The sequence below is a fragment of the Columba livia genome, chromosome 1, assembly GCF_036013475.1.
Source record: "Columba livia isolate bColLiv1 breed racing homer chromosome 1, bColLiv1.pat.W.v2, whole genome shotgun sequence".
In the NCBI taxonomy this organism is placed as follows: domain Eukaryota; kingdom Metazoa; phylum Chordata; class Aves; order Columbiformes; family Columbidae; genus Columba; species Columba livia.
The window spans coordinates 210,528,951-210,544,809 of record NC_088602.1 but is presented as its reverse complement, the minus strand read 5'-3'; the positions used below and the strand labels follow the sequence as shown (position 1 = coordinate 210,544,809).

The window sequence follows — 15,859 nt, the reverse complement described above, 5'->3', positions numbered from 1 at the left end:
ACCCAATGTTCCCCAAACACTACGGACCAAGAGGACTTGAGGACACTCTGACCTTCCTCATATCACAACCAAAGGAATTAATGGGCAGAAAAAAGACAATTTAACTATGCCACCGTCCCCATAGCTCCTCAAGTGCTGTTGGCCAATGTGTTGGGGCTTCCTGAGGTGGTTGCCTGGACAATGCGTTGCCAAGCGCTGATACGAACATAGAAACGCTGAGAAGGGACAGCCCGGTGTCCCACGTCCAGCGCCGAGGCTCCATGGCTTACCCTTTTTCTTCTCTTTCGCGGTATTACTGGCAGAACGACCCTTTTTCCTCTGGCATTAATCAGAAACCACGTGAGAGGGAATATTATGAGGACGACGAAAACTTTTTGGGGATCGAAGGGAAAACCCTGCTCTGCTTCTGCGCTGGCGTTTTGGTTATCTGTCTCATCTGCTGTGCTCGAGTAAGATATTATTTAGTTCTGTGTTTTCTGCTGACACCTTCTGGCCCTTCGCAGAAGGTTATTGTGGGCCTTATACAAAACTTTCTCGCCTAAAAGGCTTTTAGAGCCTTGGAAGTTGTTATTATCTATAACTGTCTCATGGGATGATGTTCACTGTTAGAACCGGTCTTAAATCTCCAGGTTTAGGTAATTGATTGTATCTCTCCCAGTACCCTTCCCATCCCCTTCTTGTTATTACCAGTCACAATTCATCCGTGTGCTTCCCGTCCTAAAACACAAAGCTACAACACGGATTGTGTGGTATGTTATAAACACGTGTGACTCCGACACGTGAAATCTGGGGACAATCCTGGGAAGATGAAGGTCTTGGTTTCTAATTTAAGTAAATCTAAGTGGGAAATAAGTGGTTCCACTGCAGTGTTGCTACAGCTGCAGGTTTACCAAGAGATCAAAATGAGGGTTTTGCTCCTAAAATGATGCCAGTCACATCTACAAACATGAGCCATGTATTGAAATCCCTACTCATTCCTTTTCCAGGGCATTCACAACGTGCCTTGTGGGTTGGGAAGGTGGAAATAATCCATTACTTAGACGAAATAATAGTTCTCTCAGCAGTAATCCAAAATAAATAGTGTTACAACCAATTAACTGTGATCATCCGGGAGATGAGTTGCAGGTGGAGCCCTTTGTCATGTCAGTGTTAAAGATCTGGCTCGAGATGCTGAGGAAAGAAACTTTTCTATCCCAAGGTGAAATATTTACAGGATTTCTGAGGAATGTGGGCTTGTTGAGAGTCTCGGCAGAAATGGTGAAGGTGTGAGGGCTCTTCCCTCCTGGCTGCATTTTCCTGGGCTGTGAGAATTAGCATTAAATAAGGAATTAATGTTTATACGTTGTTCTAACTAACGACCTCTGTACAATGTTGATTTTTTTTTTTCCTGAAACAGATTCTCCATAAAGTCCAAGATGGAAGATCATGTTCTGACGAAGGGCAAAGCAATTCAAAAGGTAAAGGTGACTTTTTGAAGCTTATGCATAGGGCTCAAAAAAGCAGTTTAGAAGGTACCTTGGACCCCATGAGAGAGCAGGAGAGGATGCAGAATGTAAGTGGAAAGGGCAGAGGGGACAAGAGGGGCAGCAGGAGCACAAGGAGAGCTCAGTCTAGCATAGGTCATCTCCTGTTCTCTCTCCTCCCTTTTCCTACTGAATTGCCAAACACTTTTTTCAAGAGGATGTGAGACAAGTGGAAATTCAAGCCATGGGCTCACTTACCCTTCCCAAATGACAGGAGAGAACTAGCATGGTGTATCTTCATTTTAAGAACTTTTTTTAGATGGAGGCAACAACAGAGCATCCAGACTTTAATGAAAAGGACTGGCTCCACCTACATTTTATAAATTTTGAGGCCTTTTTAGTTGGCAAGGGTTTCAATATCCATTCTGTCCCTCCGTCAATGAGAGCACAGGAAAACTGTCTATTGTTCAGCCTTGAGAAAAGAAGCTCCGGGGAGACCTTATTGTGGCCTTTCCATAATTAAAAGGGGCTGATGAGAAAGATGGGGACAGACTTTTGAGCAGGGCCTGTTGCGATAGGACAAGAGGTAACGGTTTTAAACTGAAAGAGGGGAGATTCAGGCTGGAATAAAGAATTTTTTTCCCCTGAGGGTGGTGAGAGCCTGGCCCAGGTTGGCCAGAGAGATGGTAGATGAACCATCCCTGGAGACATCCCAGGCCAGGCTGGACGGGGCTCTGAGCAACCTGAGCTGCTGAAGATGTCCCTGCTCATGGCAGGGGGGGAACTGGGGGAGCTGGGAAGGTCCCTTCAACCCAAATCATTCTACGATTCCATGTTGGTACAGCAATTTTAAGCAAGACAACGAAGTTTGTTTAGATGAGACTCATTTAACCTTTCACTTCTTAACGTGTCTCCAGGATGTTCATGATTCACTGCACCACAGGCTTTAGTGTGCCTGGGCTCTGAGAATGCTAATTGCCCTGACAGGGCTAATGTGGGGCCCCCACCCACGCACCCTCCGCCCCTTGGTGCCAGAGCCGCATTTAAGCTGAGGCCATTTGTCCTGGTCCTCGTTTGAGCTGCAGTGGGTGCACAATGGACTTGTAGTGCTTGACATCCTGGCTGTGGACCTGCTGTGTGATTTACCTGAGGATCTGGACTGTGACTGTCCCTGGTCAGTGCCACCAGACCTGCTCTGCTGTCTGGTGGGGCCGTTCTGCTTGTGGTGAGCTGTTTACCCCCTCCTGCCTTGCTGTCACCTTTGGCTTCTGGCTTGCTGTGGTGGTTGACCTCTTCTCTTGCAGCTCCCCAATTTGCTCTTGTGTTTTAGGCTCTAAGCTGAACACTATGCAGAGTTCTGGCCTTTGCAGGACTTCACTCACGGGACTTACAAGGCTGATCTCCAAACCCTGGATCTTGTGGCTACAGCAGGAGGTCGTAGAATAGTTTGGGTTGGAAGGGACCTTCAGAACTCATCTAGTCCAACCCCTCTGCCATGAGCAGGGACATCTTCACCCAGACCAGGTTGCTCAGAGCCCTGTCCAGCCTGGGATGTCTCCAGGGATGAGGCATCTATTAGGAGTGGGTACAAAGGTTTGGGTTTCAATTCAGCTCCTTAATTGTAATGGGTGGAGGCCACAGAAGAGGCTGTTCAGGGCACTCGGAGCTTGTTGGCATACTTTAGCCCCTGACATCATGTTTGGCGGGATCTCTTGGCAGTCTTTAAATCCGTGTGGGATGTAGCATGAGTAATGAAGCGAGTTATAATTGTGCCCTAAAATTAAGTTCTTCCTTCCTGTTTTCAATGAGTGAATCCACAGGAGATGGAGTGGACAGTCTGTAGGGTAATTAGAAAATGTTGAAGCCCGTAGGTGAGATTTGACTTCAACCAGAATTACTGTAGTGCTGGAAGCAAGAAATTTCTGTCTCTTAGGATAAACTTGCGTTACCTGTGAGTGGAAGAGTGGAGAACTTGTTTCCCAAGGGCTGTTTTAGGTTAAATGTCAAAGACCCAGGGACTTGCAGGAACATACCTGCCTGCAGAACCTATGTTCTCCACAGTCTGCCCCCAGGATACAACAGTTGCAGGATGACTAACTTCTAAATGTCAAAACAGGCAGAATCCCTGCCTGGGGCTCCTTTTGTTCTCAAAAAACATGAGGCCTGGCCTTAGAGAAGACTTGCTTGGAGTCATGTGAACCCATGAGACAAAGTCACTGGCACTGCTACAGAGGAGTGGGATGGGAGTGGAGATTAGGGGAGGCTTCCCGGGGAGGTGCTGACGAATGTTGGAAGCGGTATGGGTGCAATCATCTGGGCATTATTAGAAGCTTTGCTTCCTTGGTCTCCTGAGGTTGATCACAGAGTAGCTGAACTGTCTCCCTTCTGTCCCGTGTTAGTTCCCAGGAACCACACCTGCGGTTCTTGCAGCAAGGTCAGCACCTGGTTCAGCACCTGGCTCTTCGGCAAAAGCATTTTAAATGAGACGGATGAAAAATGTGTCCAACAGCCCCCCGACTCTACTTGTCATTCTGGGACAACCGCAACCGGGTGTTCCCACAGCCAAGAGAGATGGTTCCCAAAGCTCAGCCAGGACGTTGCCCGTCGCCGTTACTCCTTCAGCATAGATAACGCCAACTCAGATATCTGGGCACCTTTACAGAAGGTCAAGGAGATGGAGCCTATTCCCCAAGGAGTGAGACGTAGACAGAGTCCAGCACAGGAGCAAAGGGACACAGAGAGCTACGGGTTCAGGGACCAGCCCCATGAACACTGGAAGGCTGAGAGGAACCAGCAGTGTCTGTTCCAGCCTGTGTCACCTCTTCCTGAGAAGGATACTTCATTAGAAGAGGATATCTAGCAAGTCTGTCCAGTGAGAAGGGTCTGGCTGCAGAGTTGAGCTCCTCTAAGTTCCTGTTCACTAAAAGCTTTTTTCCTGCTCCTACATTACAACTTTCTTGCATGTGAATCTTGCTGGACCTTTATTTGCTTGGCTGGATCTGTTTGAAACCTGAAGACTGCAGGAATGCTAGTAATTTCAATAAAGAATGGATTTAAACTGTCTGGCTTATATCTGGAAGTGTGTAACTTACATATAAGAGTGAATCTGTAGCATTGCCTTGTCCCACTCTATGAGAGACAACTTGTTTCATAGTGAGTAGGACCCAGAGTTCCTCCTTCAAAATAATCAGTCAAATTGAATATTTTTCCTGGAATGAGGTCTTTCTTTTGGCTGCCTCTTTGTAATGAGGAGTGAGCTACTAAAACTCTACAGTGGGAGAAAAACCCATGACCAAGAGTTGAGTGGCAGATCTCCTCACCCTGTTAAGAGTTTGGGTAACATTCAATTTGACTCTATTTTCCTCTGCGTAGAAAAATGTGTCAAAGGACACCGCAGAGCTTTGCGGGCAAAGCTTTGAAAACAATTCCTCCCTTACAGGTTTGAATGTGTCAGTGGAAAATCATTCTTTTTGGATGTGAAACTACCTTGTAAGCTCTGATAAATGTGAGAACTAAGTCACATGGAATACAGATATGTTTTATCTGAAAAGGGGCTTCTTAACAAATCCTGTATAAATTCACCTTTGCTAGGCTGAGTTCAACCTCACACCAAACATGAAGCTGATTTTGATCTTCAGTGCTCTCTTCGGGGCTTCCTTGTGCCTGGAAACTTTTGTTGGGTGAGTTATGCTTTGTGGAAGACCTTTCATTTAAGGCTGTGCTATCCAGTTGTTGCTTTTCATGATCTTAACTTTACAAAATCTGCTTGGGGCACATTCTTTGCTTTCTTTTTTGACTGACCTGTCTTGTGGCTTTGGTACTCCAGTGTTTAAAGGAACCTCTCTCTTTAGTTTCATTTGGGTTTCCCAGGGAGAAGGGTCAAGCTGCATTGTTGAACTCCTAAACTCATGCTCACCAAGGCTTTGTTTTGGCTTTGACTGTACTTAGGGAACAATCTCGAGCCTTGATCTGGAGCTGAACTGCGCCACAAAGCTTGAGAGTTCAGCTTGAGAGATCTGGTCTGGCACAAAGCTGAGCTGAAAGACCAGAACCTGGCTTGAGGTCACTAGTTTCCCTTTGGTTTTGAAGTTTCTTGTCTCTCTTTAAATGCTTAATCCTCTTCAGAGCCTTTCTGAGCAATTCAAATTGTTATTTCCAACCATTATCTGTATGTTGCATTGCAAAATTATCTCCTTCTGGTGTATTTTCTCACAATCTTGAAACTGAGGGGATGATAAAAAAACCATAATAGATACTTGCTGAAATGTAGTAAGTGAGCACTACATTCCAGCAAGTAAATGTGTATTTGAAGATGTAAGAATTAAGAAACAATATAAATAATTTACTAAAACTCTGGGATTTGTGAAGCCAGGAGAAACTATTCTGATCATTTAATCTGAGCTCTGGCATAATTTAGACTGGATTCTCATGAATTCATCCCTCAGTCACGTCCAGTAGCTGTGGTTGATGAACCTCACCCCTTCACAGAGGAATCCATTCCAGAAATAAACTTTATGGTGGTGGAGAATCCAATAATAAGTTATTAATGTGGTAAAGTGCTGCCAGTGTTGATTTAACTGGGTCCAGCAAAATAATCTTAGCTCTGAGTCATCTCTATTTTTCAGTACTGCTTGCCTTCAGTATTCAAATGGTTTCTATGTTTTTAGTGATCTAAAAACCACTCAGACACTGTACGTCGTGATCGCTGGATGTTGGAAAATGCTCGGTCTAAATTAATCACCAAGATTATCTCTAGAACCAGTGGAGCGAGGCACTTCCAGACAGTGATTCATTCCAGCTGGAATGGTACAAGTCACCCCCTGATGGTATCAGCTTCTGACAACACAGGGAAGTTTGTCAGCTGTCTTTGACTAAGCTGAAGATTAAATTGATCCCACCTTTAGTGTTTCCTTTGCTCCCCAAACATCTGACCATTCGCAAACTCAACCAGAATATTTCTTGCTCTGCAAGTTGTTGACAAAAAATAAGAGATGCAAGAGTGATCCTTGTAAGCAATTAAAACCTCATCTACTTGACATCTTGTTTATGATGAAATATTAAAAATTGCCATTTAACTAGTTAATAATCTGGTGCACGTGCTGCAGGTTGTGAGTTGAACTTTGGGGTGACACTAACTCAACTGCATTAAAAAAGCCCGTACTGGCTGGTAACACTCAACCCACCAAATTAGTGATCTTAATAACAAGCTGGTTCAACCAGGCCTTTTGTTGAGACCATTTCTGCAGTCTTAATGTTTTATTGCAGGCACCAGGTTCTCCGAATCAAGGCAAGAAATGAGGAAGAGGTTAAGCAATTACAGCTTTTGGAATCGTTGGAACACCTTGAGGTACGTTGTTACCACAGCAGCACTTTTAACGTTTCAGACTGGAGTTGGACTTATCAGGGTCGGACTTTACATCTCATTTGAAAGGTTCATACCATGCTGTGGCAGCTGCTGTAATAAATTTACTGTCTCAAAACATGGTGTTTGATCTGCAAGTTCTAGAACCACCTTGGAATTCAGGAGTGCTTGCATTCATATTTTTTACGTGCTGTGTTTCCAGTTATATTTGAACTGAGCTGCTCTTAATCCTTGTACCAAAAAACTTGTCTTTACAGTGGAGGTGCTAATGTTTTCGTACTTGTCTCTCAGCGTGTGGGAGGAATTTATTAAGTTGGAGTCTACGTTCTATTGAAGCAGGAAAACACACTATAAAATTCTAGGTTATTACTGTTTGTATTGCCATTGGTGATCATTTTTATTATCACTTTCTTTAAAAACATTGATTTGACTAGTATAGAAATTAATTAGAAAAGCCCTACCAGGGGAGAAATGAAACAGTGGGTTTCATATTACCTAATTCTGTAACATGGTAAAGGGGAGAATAGTAAAATAATCATCATACAAGACTAAAATTTCCTCTTGCTTATGTGACTGAAGCTCTGAATTCAGTGAAAATAAAGATCCTCCTCTGTGGATCTTTATTTTGTTCCTCACATTAACTGATACAAGGTCATGGTGAGGCCAAACTAAAGAGTGGAAAGTGCTGCAAACATCATGGGGTGCAATGCTGCAGGAATTGATCAATTCGGGAGAAATCAGCATTTCTAAAGCTTTAGAAGAGCTGCGCGCGGAATGCTTTTCCCACACCAAACCCATTTTCCTTTCTCTTTTCAGCTTGATTTCTGGACAAGTCCCTCCAGCCCTGCTCTCCCCGTGGATCTGCGAATCCCCGCTAACAACATCCAAGCAGTCAAAGCCTTCCTGGAGTCCCATGGGATCGAGTACTCCATCCTGATCAAAGATCTGCAGGTGGGCAATGTCGTTAGCACACGATTAGCTTTTAAATCCTGGGGAAATAAATGGCGATTCACAATCTGACCTTGTTCATTAATTCATGGAGTCTTCTACACTCTGTTTGCCATGAGGTGCCCCCCTTATATCTCATAGAATCATTTCGGTTGGAAGAGACCCTCACGACCCAACCATAACCTAACTCTAGCACTAAACCACGTCCCATGTAGTCTGTGGATTAATTTCTCAAAGATGATGTGTGGATTGCTCTGCAGATGTGATCTGAAAACAAGCTGGACAGTGACATCAATAAACTCACAGGCTCCACAGGGCTCCTGGTGACCCCTGAGGAATTTCATGTGGTGTTTTGGCCTCAGGGGTTTGGGAATTACAACACTGAAGTTACTCAGAATTCAGTAAACTGTGTTACGAGCAGCTCTGGATCATAATCCAAAAGCACAATGTGAGAGAGAAGTCACCCCCTTGGGTGCTAATTCAACATATCTTCATGAGCAGTAATCTCAAAATGACATCTAAAATAGGATTAAGTGAGCAGAAACACTGCCTGTTGGTTGTTGGGTTTTTTTGTTCTTCCTCCAAGCTTTCCAGTGCTATTCTTACCAAGCATTTAAAACATAATGCTGAACGTTTCAGGCCAGACATGAGGAAGTTTTGTATGCTGAGGGTGGTGAGAGCCTGGCCCAGGTTGGCCAGAGAGGTGGTGGATGAACCATCCGTGGAGACATCCCAGGCCAGGCTGGACGGGGCTCTGAGCAACCTGAGCTGCTGAAGATGTCCCTGCTCATGGCAGGGGGGGCACTGGGGGAGCTCTGAAGGTCCCTTCAACCCAAACCATTCCATGATTTCAACACTGGCTTTCTTGCCCGCTGCGCTACAGATACATTCAGCAGAAGCATCTATTTGCTCTGGACCTGTGGGAAGTTTGGGGCTGGAGCCGGGATGCAGCACACAATGTCATTTTTAGAGATAAACTTTTGGGCAGAAGTTTGCAAATGAAGCAGACTTTTCTCAACATTCGAATGGCTTCTCTCAGGTTGTCCTAGATCAAGAAAAGCAAGATATGGCCAACAGTCAACAAAGAGAACGTGCCAGCAGCACCTTCAACTATGGAACTTACCACTCCTTAGATGACGTGAGTACCTCCATTTTGGGGGCAGCAGATTCTTTTTTCTGAGCTTTTTTCATGCTATCTTCGATTGAACATCCTGTATTAGGATGTAAAATGTCTTTCCAGCTTCTTTTGGCACGTGGTTTTGTTTTTAAATGTATTAATATTGCGGTCAGCACAATGAGCCAACGCTGTCTCTGACAGAGAGTTGGCTGCAGAGTTCTGGCAAACCCTTTCCTTCTGATCCTCAAAAGAGGTTGAGAAATAAACGTATCTTGAAGTAGGGAAATATAGGAAGCCAGTAGCCATCGAGCAGAGCAGAGGGAACGGTATTTTTAAGTTCTTAGAAAGGGTTTTGAATTTGTTCCTGAAATAAGTAGAACTTGACGGTATAGCCGTGCTTCCTTCCGCTTTGTGATGTTCGGAACAGCACTGACTATAGTGACCTAAGGTCACATGGGGCTTCAAGAGGCCTTAGTAATGAAGGCAAAATGAGGGAAAAGGAAATTTCATCAGGTCCTACAGTAGTTCTGGGCAGTACTGTACATAAATGTAACGTAAATGTCATACATAAATGTAACATAAATGTCATAATCACTTTACATTTCAGATTTATGCAGAACTGGATCATCTTGCGTATGAGTACAGTGACATTGTCAGTAAGTTCGAGATTGGGAGATCCTATGAAAACCGACCTTTGTATGTACTCAAGGTATGACATATATTACAAAATGCGTGCACACATATGTGTGTACACATACATATGCATTATAGATACAGTCCAAAGCCTCCCAGCCTATACGAGATATTATTGACTAAAATATGGCAGCGAGAGCTTTAAAACTTTGTTTCATTTGACAGTTCAGCACCGGAGGAACAAACCGTCGTGCGATCTGGATCGATGCCGGTATCCATTCCCGAGAGTGGGTTACCCAAGCGAGTGCAGTATGGATAGCTAAAAAGGTCACTTCAGCAATGCTGGATTTGTCATTTATCTTGGGAATTCCTCTGACTATTTAACGGTACAGCACACCTGTATGTGTTTAGCCAGCTGCCTACACAAAGAGTTGAAAAAATCCTGTGTTTTGTTAGAACAGCTGGGCGAAGTTCAGGTGGACAAAATGTGAAACTGTTGCGGACACAATAACCATGGACTTTTTGAAGATTAGGTTGCTGCTTCGCTCTGCTGACACAGAGGAACACTGTGTGGTTCGTTACCTCCCACTAAAGTGCCAAAACTTGCAGCTCGATATAAATGAACATTTAAACTCTGTCGAGAATGACTGAGCCACCAGAGGAGCACAGCACAGTTTTATTCTCCCATCTCGGACTTAGTGCCAGCATTGGCTCATTCTCCAGGACAGGCAGGAGAATATTTTGTTGCATTCTTCCATTAACGTCCTGTCTTCAGAATAAACTAGTAAAATAGATTAATTACTCCATCCAAGCTCCAAATCTAATGAGGAACAGTTATGGCCAGCAGATAATTAATGTTTCCGTCTGCCTGCCCTGAAAGCCAGACTTGCCACTGAACTTATGCAGGGAAGGAATACACTGATAATCATTGTGTGCTGTATTTTCTCTGCTTAGATCGCCTCCAGCTATGGGCAGGATCCATCCATCACCTCTCTGCTGAACAAAATGGACATTTTCCTGCTGACAGTCACAAACCCTGATGGATACGTGTTCACTCACACCACGGTGAGTAAAGCTCTTCCAAGTAAACAATAAATGTGAGGGAAGTAGGCTCGGAAAGTCCGTTTCTTAATGCTGCAAGCAGGAGTTACAAAAGATTTGAGCATCCAAAAATACTAATTACTTCTCTAACCCAGCTTAACCTGCTGTAAATTCACCAGCCCTCCGATTTTTGTCCATTGGCCCATCTCAGCAGTCAGCCCATCAGAAATAACTTCAGGTTCACGCCTGGGATCTCTGCCTGGTGAATGGCGACTATTTCTGGGTGGTGGTTATAATGCAAGGACTGAGATTTGCTCCTTTTCAAAGCCAGAGTGTGTGTTTGTTTAGAATCGCATGTGGCGCAAGACCCGCTCCAGGAATCAAGGCAGCCTGTGCATTGGAGTTGATCCAAACCGGAACTGGGATGCAGGTTTTGGAGGTAGGAATGAAGTTTATGCATTCTGCCTGTCACTAAGAAGAAAGTTCCTTTTCATATTCCTGGATCCTGTTACAAGGGACCAGCAATTGCCTTAACACGAGGCATTCAGAAAGAAAACGGTCAATTAGAATGGTAGCTCTATTTTGTAAAGATAATTTTGTATTGATTAATTGCCAGTGAGCACAAGATGAAGGCAGTAATCTGTATCATCTCAAAGTCCCTTGAGTATTTGTGCTCTATCACTGCAGTTTGAGCATTTATCAGCAATTAAGGCCTTGCTTTGGCTGAAGAGCTGTTCTTAGGAAAGCCCGGCTTTGTGTTGGTCTGCTTTGACCTTCCCTGAATTCCAGTTCTTGCAGGTTTGCCTTTGTTCCCTCTGTGCACCAACAGGTCCTGGCGCCAGTAATAATCCCTGTTCCGAGTCTTACCATGGACCCAGGGCCAACTCTGAGGTGGAAGTTCAATCTGTTGTCAACTTTATTGAGAATCACGGGAACATCCAGGCCTTCATCACCCTCCACAGCTACTCTCAGCTCCTGATGTATCCCTACGGCTATAAATGCACTCAACCAGCAGACTACAAGGAGCTGGTGAGACCTCAGGACTTGGCTTTAGCTTCCTCTGTTCTGTCCAACTGTCTTTCCATACTCCAGTATGACGATGAGATATCGGGATACAAACAAGAGGCTGAACTTTGCCGTCTGTAACAATAACCATCCGCAAGAGCGAACAAAACCCCAGTGCAATGTGGTACCTTTAAAAGAGAAATTTGATTGTATGCAAACCTGTGCCATGCCCACCCATTCTCAGCCCTTTTTGCTCATCCATTTTTACTTCTGTAATAATATCTTTGAGGTGATAAGGATGTCACAATAATAATTTAAATAGAAAAGACCTCTGGAGGTCTCTAGTCTAACCCTCTGCTGAAAGCAGGCAGGCTTTGGAGTCAAAGCCAGTTCCAAGGTTGGATTGAGCTGTTTAGGGCATTGCCCAGCTGACTTTTGATAGAATCATTGAATCATTTAGGTTGGAAGAGACTCTCAAGATCATCAAATACAACCTTAACCCACCCCTGGCACTGCCCCATGTCCCTGAGAACCTCATGTCCGTCTGTCCAGCCCTCCAGGGCTGGTGACTCCAGCACTGCCCTGGGCAGCCTGTTCCAATGCCCCACAGCCCTTTGGGGAAGAAATTGTTCCCCACATCCAACCTCAACCTCCCCTGGCGCAACTTGAGGCCGTTTCCTCTGCTCCTGGCGCTTGTTCCTGGGGAGCAGAGCCCGACCCCCCCTGGCTCCAAGCTCCTTTCAGGCAGTTGTGGAGAGTGAGATGTCCCCTCAGCCTCATTTTCTCCACACTTAATTAATTGTCTTGATTTGTTTTGCTGTTTCTGAAGACAAATTCCACAGTTTCTCCAACCCAATTTCCCCACTGTCACGGGGATTTTCTTTTCCCCTGATACCTAAATACCCTTGCAGCGATCTTTTTGTTGCCGCTCGCCCTTTTCCCCTACACCTCCAAGAAAATCCTGGCTCTGTTTTCTCCACAACCACCTGTTACTTGGTTGAAGTGAGTACAAAGCCAACCAGTGAAGATCTCAATTGCCTTGGGTTTTTCTGGTATCTCTTGAACCTTCTCTTGACAAGACAGCTGGTGAGATGACACACTGGGTGGTCAGATATAGAACCTGCTATGATTTAATTCACCTACAATGTCACTTCCCAAAAATACTGTGGAAACCGTGAGCACTGTCACTAGTATGAGTGATGAAATCGATTGATTTGGCACTAGTTTATGGGGGAAGTGAAAGATTGGAGATTTTGTGAAAGATTGTGGAGATATTCCTGAGTGTGGTTCAGACTAGTGCAATCTTAACATTTTGTCTCATTTTCTGACTCGTCCTTCATCATCTCCTCTCCAGGATGCCTTGGGAAGAGCTGCTGCCAGTTCCATCCGGTCCCTGTACGGCACCACATTTACAGTGGGGAGCATTTGCAATACTATCTGTGAGTATTTTACTAGTCCGAGCTTTTATGGGCTGTCCCAGGGCAACAGTCTCTGTCCTCCCCACAGGGTCTCTCTCTGTCTCCTGGAAGCAGTGATGACTGTAGAGAAACACCACCAGTCAAACGTCAGAGCCGAGTGTTGGCATAAAAAACGAATATGTGTCCTGCACTAATATAAAAAGAAGAATCATAGAATCACTTTGATTGGAAAAGACCCTCAAGGTCATTGAGTCCAACTGTTAAACCACCCCTGGCACTACCCCATATCCCTGAGAACCTCATGTCCGTCTGTCCAACCCTCCAGGGCTGGTGACTCCAGCACTGCCCTGGGCAGCCTGTTCCAATGCCCCACAGCCCTTTGGGGAAGAAATTGTTCCCACATCCAACCTCAACCTCCCCGGGCGCAACTTGAGGCTGTTTCTTTTTGTCCCTGTCTCCCCTCAGCTCCTGTTCTCCAGCTGAACCCCCAGGTCCCTCAGCCGCTCCATCACACTTGTGCTCCAGCCCCTCACCAGCTCTGTTCCCTTCTCTCCACTCGCTCCAGCACCTCAAGGCCTTTCTTGGCGTGAGGGGCCCAGAACTGCCCCCAGGATTGGCGGTTTGTCCCCCCAGGTCCCAGCACAGGGACGGTCACTGCCCTGGGCCTGATGGCCACACCAGTGCTGGTCCCAGCCAGGGTGCTGGTGGCCTCTTGGCCACCTGGGCACATGCTGGCTCATGTTCAGCCCCTGTCAACCAGTAGCAGAACTGAAATCAATCCTCTGTTCACCCCTCTGGCTCTTCTCCCTTTCTCTTTCAGACCAAGCAAGTGGGGGCAGCATCGACTGGAGCTACGATTACGGCATCAAATACTCTTTCGCCTTCGAGCTGCGAGACACAGGTCGCTACGGTTTCCTCCTGCCCGCCAGCCAAATTATCCCAACTGCACAGGAGACCTGGCTGGGTCTGGAAAAAATCATGGAGCACGTGCGAGACAATCCCTACTAAAAGCTGGGGTGGGAGTCTGCTCTCTGTGCAGCAAGGTCATAAATCCTCTTCCCTTGATGTGGTTGTGACAGCACCTGGCTGAATAAAGACGCCGTGTGCGTTCCTCCTACAGCGAATACATCTGTGTATAAAAAGCATTTAGCGCTTGTCTCGTTCACTGCATCTCTGTGCACGTAGTAGACCTTTTAGAAGATTTTAAGACGCGGTTGTCGTCCACCTCAAGGAGACACAGTAGGAACAGTGACAAGGGGAGGAAGGAAGATGTGAGCACTCGTGTGGCTGTTGAGATGTCAGAGCGACCTCCGGTGAGGCGAAGTGAGCAGGTTTTTTCCCACCCAGAGAAACAAGAAGTCATCTGAGGGTCTTGTATGAGCGCGGAAGGTGAGGAGAGACTAAATGTAAGAGCAGAAGGAGGTTCTAGGGAAGGAGGAGATGCTCGTGGCTGCTGCAAACCGTCCTGCCTCGTGCCCTCTGCAGCTCCATCTCTTTTAGTCAATGCAAAATGTATTTTCTCACTCATAGCAGCATTTTGTCCTTCTGCAAAGCCCCTTGCAGCAGCCACCTCACAACCAGCCCTGTCAGCAGTGCAGAAACTGCGTGACCCTGCCCTACCCTCCAGTACCATCTGGTGGCTGTTTAGAGAGGACAGGGAAGAATTTCCTTTTTCAGCTCCATGTTGCTGCTTTTGTTAATCCTGGAGCTCTGGTAGAGCTCAGTTTTGGGGGCAGAACGGGCTGGTGCGGAGAACCTGACTTCAAGCAACGTAATTCAGGCTGCGAAACTTCACAGGAGGAAATTAAAGGAATTTAATTTCCTTTAATGAGCCTCAGGACACTGCCAAACTACCAACTGCTGGTAAAACGGGGAGGTCTGCTGGCCTAATTTCCCCAAATATTTGTCTTGCTTAGAGGGAGAACGGAGGTGGGAGGACACCCCCTCTCCTCCTCACTCCCTCAAGAGCCTTCCTCCCTCATTCGGTTGTTCAACCTGCTAATTTCTTGCGGATTAAGAGCAAACAGCTCAGGGCCACGTGTAGGAGCCACTGAGGGATCAGAGATTAGTAATCCCTGCTGCTGTTGCTGGGATTATCGAGTCTAACAGGTTTATCTTGATGTCCTGTGGTCCCCTGAGCAGCTGGGGAGTTACTCACTCCTCCGTGAACGTGGCAGGAGAGAAAACACACCTGACACAGCGAGTAAAGTGTTAGTTCAGAGTCCAAGGAGGCTTTTCACAGGGAAAAGAAGGTGAAGGTGCAGCTGAGGCTTTGAGAAGAACCACGTGGGTTTGGTTTTGTTTTAAATGGAGATGTTTTTGGAAAGCAAACCTGAGCACAGGGCAGCTGGTGCTCTCTGCTCGTGTCCCCATCTCCTCTGCTTGTGGCCCTGTCTGGTGGCACCTGCTTCCCAAACTGACCCACCCTTCCAAAATCTCGTCCTCTAGCTGGTCATAAAAGCCACAGCTGGTAAAACCCCAAGGTTTTACCCAGGGCACACGGTTGGCTCCTGGATCCAGCTGAGCCGCTGCCACCGGAGCAGGGACCTTATGACTAATGGTGACAGGAGCTGCAGAGCCTGAGGAGCATCACCCTGGCTTTGAAGTTTCATCCAGATTTGGAGGCCACCGGGGCCTTCTTGTAAGCACATGGCTTGATGACAACTGCATCCTGTTCTTGGACACCTGGCACCAAGGAGACCTGGAGAAAGACAGATGGAGGCCACCAAGAGGGACAGGAGGATGTGTCCCATGATGAGATGCTGAGGGAGATGGGATGGTTTGGCCTGGAGATGAGACAGCTTTGGGGTGGGGGGACCTAACACAGCCCCTCCTGTCTCTATGAAGATGTTATTGAGATAATGGAGCCAAG

The 15,859-nt window shown here is 46.1% G+C and overlaps 1 protein-coding gene across 3 annotated transcripts; it reads left to right on the top strand.

Moving 5' to 3' along the window:
* The first annotated feature begins 207 nt into the window (after positions 1 to 207).
* LOC102098475 (carboxypeptidase A2) lies at positions 208 to 14,132 on the top strand. 3 transcript variants are annotated; one of them, XM_005504331.3, is made up of 13 exons: positions 208 to 449; positions 1,397 to 1,457; positions 5,055 to 5,143; positions 6,729 to 6,810; positions 7,642 to 7,776; positions 8,813 to 8,911; positions 9,498 to 9,599; positions 9,749 to 9,850; positions 10,478 to 10,588; positions 10,913 to 11,003; positions 11,394 to 11,593; positions 12,924 to 13,008; positions 13,808 to 14,132. In XM_005504331.3, the coding sequence occupies exons 1-13, from the start codon at positions 355 to 357 to the stop codon at positions 13,993 to 13,995; spliced, it is 1,440 nt and encodes a 479-aa protein (XP_005504388.3). In that variant the 5' UTR covers positions 208 to 354; the 3' UTR covers positions 13,996 to 14,132. The 3 variants fall into 3 exon arrangements, with proteins under 3 accessions (XP_005504388.3, XP_064905436.1, XP_064905437.1); XM_065049364.1 differs by lacking the exons at positions 208 to 449; positions 1,397 to 1,457 and adding an exon at positions 2,505 to 2,637; XM_065049365.1 differs by lacking the exons at positions 208 to 449; positions 1,397 to 1,457 and adding an exon at positions 2,541 to 2,688.
* Positions 14,133 to 15,859: the final 1,727 nt, after the last annotated feature.